This window comes from Polyodon spathula, chromosome 1, assembly GCF_017654505.1.
Source record: "Polyodon spathula isolate WHYD16114869_AA chromosome 1, ASM1765450v1, whole genome shotgun sequence".
NCBI lineage: Eukaryota > Metazoa > Chordata > Actinopteri > Acipenseriformes > Polyodontidae > Polyodon > Polyodon spathula.
In genome coordinates, this window is record NC_054534.1 from 61,217,293 (window position 1) to 61,229,696 (window position 12,404).

A 12,404-nucleotide genomic window follows, 5' to 3' on the forward strand; every position below is an offset into this window, starting at 1 on the left:
ATCAGGTCAATTATACTGAGCCTGGGAAAGATAGTGGGGGAAAAAAAAAATGTATCTTGTGCACACAATTTAATTATCTCGTTATTTATGCCATTATAATTACCCCCCTACCCCCACCCCTTGCAGTATTTTTTTCTTGAAAAAGTTTATTTTTCATAATATGTAATCAATAGTAGGTTATGAGAAATGTTATTCCAGACTTTCCTTTCTTATTGCAGAATCCATGCACACAGCATTTCCACATTTATATGGCAGACATTGAAAAAGGCATCAGAAAGAAGCTACTTGGTGTAAGTTATTTATTTTACTATATATTGTATTGGATTTTATTTAAATAGTTTTATTATTGGTATTATATGGTTTCTTCAAATTTTGCCTTTGATTGGATAATGTGTGGTTAACTAACCACACCCTTATAAAAGGAAATACCAAAAACATGTAGCAAACTTGGCAGTGGCAGCTCTACCACAGAAAAACAACTTTATGATTAGTCTTTGTGGGATGTGTTAAGAAATGATGAAACAAGGTTTTCAAAATAGCATTTTACTGGAAATCCTCATCAGGGATTTCTTGGGGAAAAGTAGGTAGATTTTTCTCCTTACAGAACATACATACATATATATATATATATATATATATATATATATATATATATATATATATATATATATATATATATATATACATATATCATACTGAATAATCATACACCTGACTATATGCCTACAAAATCGCTGACTTTGTGCAAGTGTACCTAGAAAAATTGATGTTGTTTTGAAGGTAAAGGGTGGTCACACCAAATATTGATTTGATGTAGATTTTTCTGTTCACTCACTTTGCATTTTGTTAATTGATAAATATAATCTATTAACATGTCTATTTTTGAAAGCATTCTTACTTTACAGCATTTTTTCACACCTGCCTAAAACTTTTGTACAGTACTGTATATATACAATTGTAGTCAAAAGTTTACATACCCCAATGGAAATTAATAATTTCTAATCTAAAAACTTTCTAAAAATCTTCTGTATTAAAGGTATTGCTTTTGTGGATGAAGAAAAACGTTACAAGAAATAGATGTCTACAATTATTTATTTCAGCATTTTTTTTTTTTTTGCACAACTCCATAAAATGCTAATTCAAAAGTATTCATACCCTTTGATGGTATGATAGTATTGTCTACAAGGTGCTGAAAATTTTGATATGATGCAGACCGTAATTCTAGAGTCTCTAAGTCTATAAAATGCTGGATTGTAGGTGAACATTCTTAGAGCGTATAAAAGGGTTAGGCATATAATGATTGCTGTCATTAATAATAAGTCAGTATGGGAAAAAGTAAATAGCTAGCTGAAGACCTTAGGCAGAACATTATTTATTGTCATAAAGTTGGAGAATGCTACAAGAAGACTTCCAAGCATTTGAGTATCCTAATGTCAACTATCGTTTCTATTATCAAGAAGTACAAAACTCATGGTACTGTCACAACGCTCCCTCGGTCTGGATGATAGAAGGTTCTTTCACCAAGAACAAGTAGAAGAATTGTGAGGAAGGTTAATAACAATCAGAGATTGACCGCCAAAGATATTCAAAGTGAATTTGCTGTAAGTGGGACTGGGGTTTCCATATCAACCACAGGTCTAGTATTGCATGGTGAAGGTCTCAATGGTTGTAGGCCAAGGAAAAAGCCGCTCTTAGGAAAACGTTGCAAGGACAATCACTTGAAGTTTGCAAAACAGCATTTGAATGATGGATATGAGTTCTGGTCAAATATTTTGTGGAGTGATGAGACAAAAATCGAACTATTTGGTCATGTTGATAGTCATTACATTTGGAGAAAGTCTGATGAGGTGTACAAAGAAAAGAACACCATACCTACTGTCAAGCATGGAAGTGGTAATATCCTTCTATGGGGCTGTTGTTCCTCTAATGGCATAGGACATTTCGTTCCAATACATGATAAAATGGATTCGATTAACATAACAAAATACATTGGCCAATCATTTGAAACCCTCTGCTACAAAACTTGGTTTAAAGCTCAACAAGACGTTCCAACACAACAATGATCCAGAGCACACATCAAAATCTACTTCAGAATGGTTAAAGAAGAATAAAATCAAGGTTCTGGAATGGCCTAGTCAAAGTCCCGATCTAAATCCGATGGAGAATCTTGGGTATGAGTTGAAGATGGTTGTGCACAAGAGAAGTTCTTTTTTTGAATGACCTGGAACAACTTCGTGTTGAAGAATGATCAAAAAAATCACTTAAGAATCATGCCAAAAACTCATTAACAAATATCCTAATCATTTGAAAGAGGTTATTATTGCTAAAGGTGCCTCAAATTAATTTAATTGCCCTTGTCAGGGTATGAATACTTTTGAATTTGCATTTTTTGAGTTTTGTAAAACAATTGCTGAAATAAATAATTGTAGACATTGATTTCCTGTAACTTTTTTTTTTTTTTTCTCATTCACAAAAGCAACTTTTGCTATAAAAGATTTTTCCTACAATTATTTGTTTTTGAGAAATTTCTTGAAATGACATATTTCCATTGGGGTATATAAACTAAGGTGATATATAATTAGGGCTTCAGTTTTTCAGGGTTTTATTAATTGTATTTTTCGGTGCTTATTTTTAGCTATTTTCATGTTTTATGTAAATCTATTTTTTCTGGGCTTTGAAATTAGTGTTTTCGGTTACTTTCCAAAATGCTTGAGTGTTTTATTTTTTTTTCTGTCAAACTATGTATAGTAAGTTGACAATACTTGCACGCTTAAATTGTACCTTCTTTTCTTTGCTGTCTTCCACAATGAAATCCCTGTGGTCAAGGGCACATTCTTCTGGGGTTTTTGTGTGTAGGCAGTTTTGTACATTTTGCAACAATTCTGTTTTAAATCCTCTGTATCTTAACTGTAACACAGCTTTAAATCCCACTAACAAGCCTCTATCCTGGTTGCAGTCTCATTATAAATCTCGCAAGCAGAGTCTCTAATAGAAATGTAGGAATGTGCTGTCAGTCAGTAGTTGGGGCGGGTTTAAAGTATGCAGAAGGAATCAATGATAGATGCAAGTCATGAAGATGGGACATTGCCCAGCAGCATTGGTAAATGTATTTGTTATTATTATTGTAGTAGGTTTTATTTTTTAATGGGAAAAGAGAAACGTCAAGTCAGTTAACCATTTCCAGTTTTTCCCGTGTTTTCCGGTGTTTAATGACTATTGACTGATTTCATTTTTTTTGTATTGGGGATGTTTTATCGGGTTTTATTGGTTAAAAGCGAATATCAGAAGCCATATATATATATATATATATATATATATATATATATATATATATATATATATATATATATATAAGGTTCAGTACGATTAGTTGCACAAATCAATACCAGTCCACCAGCACCACCATAATCCATAATCCCCAAGCCTACACATTCTGAAATACAGATGTACCACACCCCTGCTACATTTTTTTTCCGACAGATATTCTTGTTATTGATCATTGGTCCTCGTGATGGGGCAGTGTAAAAAAATGGAGTACTGTTTTTGTACATGCTTTGCTACCTTTTTCCAGTAATAAAAAGCTAGTGTTTAATTTCCAGCTCTGTCAGAACTTTGGTTTTAATTGCAGACTGTGGTTTGTGGTCAACAGTTCTTAGTTTGATATTTCAACATGCCATGTTTCCAGGATTTTTTTTAATATATTTTTTTTGTTGACTGTTTTTTTCAATCAACAAGGATATTGAGTCGGATTAACCTGTTTAAAATGTTTAAGTATCAAAGTGTTTGTGTTTGCCACATGTTTGTTAATCTTAAGAAACTGACATAGTACTGTCGTTTGTTTGTCGGTGGCAGTAGTTATGTTATTGAGAGTTTATACTAAACACCACCTCCATGTTAAATCTTTCTTTAGAACATGTACTTTAAGACTCATCCTCACAAATATTCCTGCTTTAAACCCCCTTAGTGTGTAAACAGAGCTTCCAACAGTGTGCTGGGAAAGGCATGGAATTGCAGTATATTTAATGGCATGCAAATATTTTAGGAAAACAGCACAGATTATGTATATTACAAACTAATACAGAATAACTAGGGCTTCTGTTTTTCAGTTTATATTAATTTCATTTTTTGATGTTTATTTTTTAGCTATTTTCGAGTTTTATGTAGATACCCTGAAATAATTTCTTTTTCAGGGCTTTAACTTTTTATATACTGTATGAGATTGTTGTTTTCAGTTAATTTACTAAATTCTTGAGCGTTTTTGTTCTTGACACATTATGTATAGTACATTCTTTCTTTTGTTGTTTTCCTCAACAAAATCCTTATTGTCACGTGTATATTCTTCTGGGTTTTTTTTTTTGCTGCCACTCAGTAACTGGGGTGGGTTTAAAGTATTCAGAACAAATCCATGCTAGATATGCCAGGAAGGAAGGCTAACTACACTGGGAAAGGGGTGAAGTCAATGTGAATTGAGTAACCATTTCCAGTGTTTTTCCGGTATTTATTGGTTATACACCAGTTACATTTTTTTGTAATGGGGGGTGTTTTATCAGTGTTTATCAGTTAAAACTGAACATTAGAAGCCATAACTAATATACCACTCTGCATCATTTTCCTTTATAGTCTGAATTTACCGATTTAAAAAAAAAAAGATGCTGTCATTTATTATGTTTTTTACTGTACAGTGGTATACCGCAGTCAGTTCTTATATGGGACCAAATCGTTATCTGGCTCAAAATTATGATGGAAGTCAGATGGCATTGGAGGTGTGCTAGCCCTTTAAAAATTCCCAGCAAGGTTCGTTAGTGAGTGAGATCGTTATGTGACAAGCCTTGTGCAACCTGTTATTCTTCAGCCAGATGTCCACCAGATCCACAATACTCATGAGGTGTGATTCTATATTCTGCGTTTAGTTTCAGCTGTCTTATTAAACAGACTTGACTTTCACTTCCTTTTACTGTTGGGGGTTGGTTGCCCATCTAGGATGAGGATTAGTCACTAATCTAAGTACAGGAAGTATTTGGCACTAATTAAGTTAATTTAATTAAGATTATATAACTGTATTTTTTAATAATGTCTGTTTTGGTGGGAAAAATCTTTAAAGGAGTGAATGCTTTGCGAGGCCCATGTAACTTTCTGATTGTCTTTATAAAATGTGTTAAAAAAATGAATGATGGAATCAACCAAAAATTTAGAGTAGAGGTTCAGACCAATAGTCACAGGACTTCATGTGGTCTATGAGTAAAACAAGACCACCTGGCCCTTGTAACATTCCTGAAATCTCCTCCGAAGATTAGGAAATATTTGTTCATGCTTAAATTAATCTTTCAGATAACACATTCTAACATTATTTTTGTGTCAGGTTTATTTTTTTTTTATGAGCATACTACTATAGTTTTAACAACAATAACTACTATAAATTAAATGGTTATAGTTTGTAGTTAAATACAAATACTTTAGTTCAATTTAGAGCACTGCCTTTTCTCAACCTACTGCCTTTTCTCAACCTAACATCATGCATCAATACATAGTGGATGTTTCTGATTATGGGTATTTGAATTGTATGACATTTATCCTTTAAAAATTATAAAATGTGACTAAAACCAGGATTGGTGTCAATTCCTTTTTTTCAATTCCAGTTCCTTTTTAAAATCAATTTCTAATTCCAGTACCAATTACAATTGAAATTGAAAAAAAGGAATTGACCCGAAAACCTCTTAGCTGTTTTGTTTTCGTCATGTCTGGATGAACAAAACTTGAAAGTCCTGTAACGAGTGTTTCCTCAATTTTGACTAATGTCATGCTTTTGTGATTTCATGATTTCATTCATCTGCATTTAGGAACTTAAAACACTTTGCGCACAGAAATGATATTGGGTTTCCAGTTTTCTGTTTACTTCTGGTATCCCTGTAAAATAGTAATTTAGCTGACAATGACATGCATTACCATAGTAATCCTGCTGCAGATCTCTATGCAGGCTTTCCATTGTAAAGGCCCTGTTTATGCAAAATTCTGAGAAAAATATCAAACCATTAACAAAGGGTTGTAATGTGTTTTAGTAACAATTAAGCATACTGTATGTTTATATTCAGTGCAAGTACTTGGAGCTAAGCTTTGAAAATGACCTTGAGGTTTAGTTCTCAGCCCACAGCCGCATTACAAATGTTGTACTGTTGCCCCAGGAAAGCCTAGTCTAGGTCTGATGGGAATGGGTGCTCGACAATGAAAACGATGGTACTTCTACATCAGTAGCGGCTCCTGACTTATATGTACTTTTTATTATACGCAATAAAGCGATGCATGTTTCAAAAGGTACTTCGTAATTTAATAAGAAATGTAATACAGTCAATCATTTTTTTTTTTCATACCATGAGCAATTAAAAAGGCAATTTTGTTTTGGTCTTTCCTGTTGAAGAAGGTCCAATTTAGGCTTTGGACAACCTTCATTGTTCATTTTTATTCTTATTTTTTCCTCAATTGATAGCGAGGAAAATGGCGTATGAATTAAAAGTATACTACGTATTGTGTAAGGAAATCGAAACTCGTGACCCGTAACCTTCCTGGCATTAGACATGTCAAGATTAAGTCTAATTATGAGTGGTAGAGGCTAGTCGCAAGCTTGCACCATGTAGCCAATAAATAATACAGTAAAGCTTGATATACAGAAGGTGATTGCAGGTGGAATACACACAGAATCCCACCCATTTTTAAGCTACATTTTAGCCAATAGCAATACAGTAGACCTTGGAAAGCATGACGTAAGGTAAGTTTTTTTTTTTACTTTTTACAAAATTACACGCAGGCTTAGCCTCCATAGCTTCTTATCATGTTCTATATCTAGATAGTGTACAAAGTGACCAACTTATTTTCTTTGGAGGGTCATGCTTACAGCAGTTAAAAGGATAGCTGCACAGGGCTTCCATCCTCAGCTAGCAAAATCACTGTTGCCTGGAGTTTGGGTGAGTCAAGCATGCAAGGTGTGAATCCTGTTTGCACCAGTTTCATGGCTTTCCATTGCTTAGGTTAGGTGGATGAAAAGCTGTTGGCTTAACACCGGGAGTGCCTGTTGATCAACTCTGCTCCTGATTGATAAGTGGGTTGCAGTAGTGAATGGGGATAAATGGATTTAAAAAAAAACAGACAGCTACTGAAAGGCTAGAGGCAATATTTAGCAACAATTGGAAGGGCAACGGCACATTGCCGAAAAGGAATAAAACCACAGAAGCATTTTAATGGTAGAACACTCGCAAGGAGCACTTAGTTGCAAGTAAATGACTGTTCTGAGCTGTTCCTTTCCATTTTATACTGATACAGAGTGCCTTTGCCTTTGCACTTCTTACTGAATATAATAATGTTTATGAATATAATCGGCAGTAATACTTTTTTAAATGATTTGTTAAAATCTGTTTGGTTTTTTTGCAAACGTGCCTTTACAAAAAAAAAAAAAGCACATTAGGTGGGTGATTTAAGTATATGCACAGTGCAAAGCGAATGGAAAATTCAAATTGCATTTTGGCCAGGCAATTATTTTGCACTGCGCCCTATGTAAGAGCAATGCAAATTACTCAACATGCACAAATAATGATCTGCAATTATGTTATGAGGGTCTCAATGAGCGCATCTATCTGTTTAGCAGCCACACTTGCAGAGTTAAGAGTACAGAGAGCAGTAGTTGCTGTATGAGATTTGTGGAGCGTGAAAATACAAACCAAAAAAAAAAAAAAGAGAAGTTTTCTGAGAAGGAGCTCAGTGTCCTTACGGCTGAGGTCACAGCATTGAACTAAATTGTTTGGAAAAACCTCAGCATGTGCGTGTATCCATAGGAAATTATATGTATTGGCCTGACCTTTTCAGCATGACATCCAGAAATGTGCCTAGCACTCTGGAAAAGGTGGATTGGGCTACCCCTCCAGACATTCCAACTGTGGTCCGAAAGGAAAGTAGAGCAGAGAACACAGCACTTTCACATGTGCAGGGAAAGCAGTCCCTAGATTGACAAGGGTCTAGCTCATCCCTTCTTCATCTTGCTCTTCTCCTCCAAACGTGTTCCTGTCTCTCCTCAACAAGAGCCCAGTGTCACCGCATCAGGAAGTGTACCACAGCAGCCACCCTGAGGCCAATGACAGGTCTCTGAAGGTGTGTGTTTTTATACAGCTCTTAGTTACTCGCTTCTACAATGGTTTGCACCTTGTAAGAAGAGGTGTAAAGTTTTTGGAGGGTCAGCAATTGCTTAAGTGAAAAGCAAAATCCTTGCATCACATTATACTGTTTGCACCCGCTTAGTATCCAGGTCCCACCCAATTCCATGCTCTTTTCTTCATTTGAATGCATTTCAATATAATTTTAACGGATTAATGATGGCAAAGTGCAAATTTGATAGCGGGTGCAGAACGCCCGGTGAACACCATTTTTTACGGCTGCTAAAAACAATTTAAGGCAGCATTATGGGGGTTTTGCACCCGCAAATCACTTTGCGTGTATCCTTACATCACCCCGTGGATGTGATCTTGAATAGAAATATTTACAGTTCAAGCACTGCACTGATAGCAGTGGACACAGAGGGGCTGTGCATGTGCAGAGCAGCTGCATACTGGACAGTTTGGGGCTCAGAGAAGAGAAATTGTAGATTTCTTTTTACTACCGTAGATAAATTAATTAATCCTTCCCCTAATAGTCCTACCCTTGACATTGGCTCCTCTCACATCTGCAATGACTTCTTACATTTCTTTAAAAATAAAATACTAGACATCAGAAATGAGATTCCACAGACACCTTCTATTAAGGAGGACTCCAGCACAATTTTACCAACTACACCTGTTAAGGCTAAGATTTTGTTTTCTTTTTTTACCTTACAGGAACTGACAGGGCTAGTTCAACATATGAGAGCTACTGCATGCTCTCGTGATCATATTCCTACAAAACTATTAAAAGAAGTTCTCAGTCCTATTAATACCCCCATTTTTAAAATTATAAATGGTTCACTTTCCTCTGGTAGAGTTCTCTCAGCACTTAGCTGGGGTAAAGCCTATGCTTAAGAAACACAATTTGGACCCTAAAATCCTCAATAACTGTAGGCCAATCTCCAATTCTTAGATAAGGCTCTAGAGAGAGTTGTTGCAATTCAATTACAAAAATTTCTAACTCTTAATGGTATATTCGAGAAGTTTCAGTCTGGTTTTCGTGCTGCACATAGCACCAAGACGGTTCTTATCAGAGTTGTAAATGATCTACTGATAAGCTCTAACTCTGGCTTTCCATCAGTTTTAATTCTTCTAGTTCTAAGTGCTGCCTTTGATATTGTAGACCATTCCATCCTACTGAATCATCTTGAAAGCATAGTAGGACTGTCTGGCCTTGTCCTATCCTGGTTCACATCTTATCTTTCAGTTTCAGTCTGTCTCTATTGGGGAGGTAGAATCAGCATTATCGAAAGTTGTCTGTGATGTTCCACAGGTCTCCATTCTGGGTCCCTTGTAGTTTTCAATAAATATGTTACCGTTGGGTGACATTATCCGCAGACACGGATTGAACTTCCATTGCTATGCTGATGATACCCATCTATATTTGTCCCTAAAGTCAGGAATTTGTTTTGCCTGGGTGTTATTAGCTACTTGCCTTACAGACGTCAAGCATCGGGTGTCGCAGAATATTCTAATGTTGAATTCAGATAAAACAGAGGTTATGCTAGTGGGCTCACAGAACTAACTAAAAAGTAAATTACCCTTAGCTCAACCCTTGCAGTCTCTCATCAAAACTTAAGCTAGAAATTAAGAGTTTGGGGGTCACCTTACATCATCTCACATTTGAGACTCATATTAGGGAAGTTAATAAAGTATCTTTTTTTGAGAAATATAGCCAAACTTAGACCAATTATTTCTGATGCCAAGAGACTAATGCGTGCCTTTTTTTTTTCTAGAATTGATTATTGTAATGCACTTTTTTCTGGTGTCCCAAAATGTGTGGTATCCCGCTTGCAGCTTTTTCAAAAAAACACTACTAGAATTCTGACTAAAACCAGGAAAGTTTAACATATTACCCCTTTACACTAGCTCCCTGTGCAGTATAGAATTGATTCTAAGATTTTGTTGTTAACTTACAAGGCACTGCATGGATTAGTTCTCCTAAATTATGGAATGCTCTGCCTTCGCTTGTCAGGGAAGCTGGGACTGTTACAGTTTTCAAGTCAAGAGTAAAAACACACTTTTATAAAATGGCTTTCTTATCTTAGTGGGTTTTAATGTAAGTTTAAAATTGCTGCTTTTGTATTATTATGTGTATACTGTTATTTAAATGGTCTGATTATGGCAGTTGTATGTGTGACATTCTATACAAATGTATTGTGGTTTGTTCTTTTTTCCTGCTGTGCATTTTACAGTACTTTGCAATACTTTTGTATAAAAACTGCTATAGAAATGCAATAAATAAATAAATAAATAAATAAGTCCCTGGTCTCATTCACAGACTGCTAACAAAGCTAGCAATAGGTGCTAATTCTGATGGGGTTTGTTTTTTCTGTGAATTGAGATATTGTTATAATTTGAAACTGGGAGCTCAGTCTTGGCCTTTGACAATACATGGAAATGGGTTTTGGTGACTGTATACTGATCCAACTGTACAGGTAATTATTGAGTATCCACAAAGTTACCTTTTTCAGAATATACAGTAATGAGACAGTTTCTTCACACTCAGATTGAGTGACGCAGTGTCTCTTCTTGGTTTTAGGTCACCATGCCAGTCGAAAGAATGCGTATGCGACCGTGGCTGGAAGAACAAATCAATGCAAGTAAAATACCAGGGCTTAAGTGGGTAAATAGGGTGAGTATACGGGCTGAGCTACTAATTTCCATTCATGTGATCACCAAAGAGTCATTGATTACTATGGAGTCACCCCACAATAAGAAAACATTGAGATTAGACTGTCCCTGTAGATCCTAGGCACAATTTAAGTGAAGGGACTGAAGGGAGAAACCACAGTTACAACCTAATTGTGGTACTGTGTCATATTTAAACAGTCCCAGTACAATTAAAGGGGGGATGGCTTGATGTTACATCTCTGCAGCCGTTTAGGTTAAACTCCATATTAAAAGATTATAGCACAGTCAGCTGATTTCTGGAGAATGTAAGTGAAACACATTTCTCAAGTGTTTATTGATCCCCAGTGGAACTTTTTAAATTGTGTCAATGTATGAACCTGCAAAGGTTATTTCACTGAAAACGCATCATTTGTAAATTCTTCAAAGCATTTAAACTAATCTGATATTCAATATTGGGTGGGGACTTAGAGTATTTACATTACATTAAGTGGTATAGAAATAATTTGAACTTTGCTGTATTCATAATGCAGGGTGCAATATTTCATTCAAAGCCTTTTCCCAATCTGTGTTACTGAAAATAAAATATTTAAAAAAAAAAAAAAAAAAACATTAAAAGGACATTATCAAAACAGTGATCCTGCAAATCAACAAACTTGAAAGGTTTGTATCTGTATCTCTATTTTTTTGTTCAGTTAAACTGCAGACACAAGCCTGTCCATATATTGATCCTGGGGGAATCTAGGACCTGTTCTCTGAAAAATTCAGTGTCAAGTTCTGCTGCCTGTTTTGCTGTAATGAGTTTGGCAGATTGCTTGGCAGGGAATACAGCTTCACAATAACTTAATGACACAGATATCTAACAAACTTGGTGAGCTGCCAGCAAGTGTAACAATCCCTGTGCTTTACTTACAGGAGAAAAAGATTTTCCAGATTCCTTGGATGCATGCCGCTCGACATGGTTGGGATGTGGAAAAAGATGCTCCCTTATTTAGAAACTGGGCAATTCATACAGGTATTGAATATTTGTGTGTGTGTGTGTGTGTGTGTGTGTGTGTGTGTGTGTGTGTGTGTGTGTGTGTGTGTGTGTGTGTGTGTGTGTGTGTGAAGATACTGTTTTTTTTGGTTTGTTTTTATCAAAAACTACTGTACCAAAAACAAGAAATGTAAAAAAGGATGCAGTGTATTACTGAAAGAGTATGGGATCAAAGCCAGACAACATACCTCAGCTCAGTACAATGTACTACCCAATAAGAAATTTGGTTGATGCGTAGGTGCAATGTTACAAAAGGATATGTTGCAACATGTCCCAGATGGATTACTGGTAACAAACATTTTCAATGACTCACCGCTGGTATAATAAAGCAATGTACTTTCTTTATTTATGTAGCTACTAGTGAGTTAAAAGACAAAAATAGAGTTGACTAAGCTGATTCCTTTAAAACTTTTTTTATTGAGCCAATAAATATAAAAAGAAATGAAACACAAAATGGCTAAGAATGAAAGGGTTTCCAATTACTCTAGACATACAGACTTAAGCATTATATTAAACACACTATAACAGATGCAAAACCAAGTTATACCTTATACAAAACA

General features: G+C 35.4%; 1 protein-coding gene across 2 annotated transcripts in view; it reads left to right on the forward strand.

Moving 5' to 3' along the window:
* LOC121320524 (interferon regulatory factor 2-like) overlaps nucleotides 1–12,404 on the forward strand; it is a 44,564-nt gene that overhangs the window by 13,865 nt on the left and 18,295 nt on the right. The window contains exons 2-4 of one of the 2 annotated variants that reach the window (XM_041258926.1): nucleotides 216–290; nucleotides 10,720–10,812; nucleotides 11,724–11,823. In XM_041258926.1, coding sequence (XP_041114860.1) covers nucleotides 249–290; nucleotides 10,720–10,812; nucleotides 11,724–11,823 — 235 coding nt within the window. In that variant the 5' untranslated portion in view covers nucleotides 216–248. Of the gene's footprint in view, nucleotides 1–215; nucleotides 291–10,717; nucleotides 10,813–11,723; nucleotides 11,824–12,404 lie in introns of both variants that reach the window. The other variant, XM_041258934.1, reaches the window with a different exon arrangement.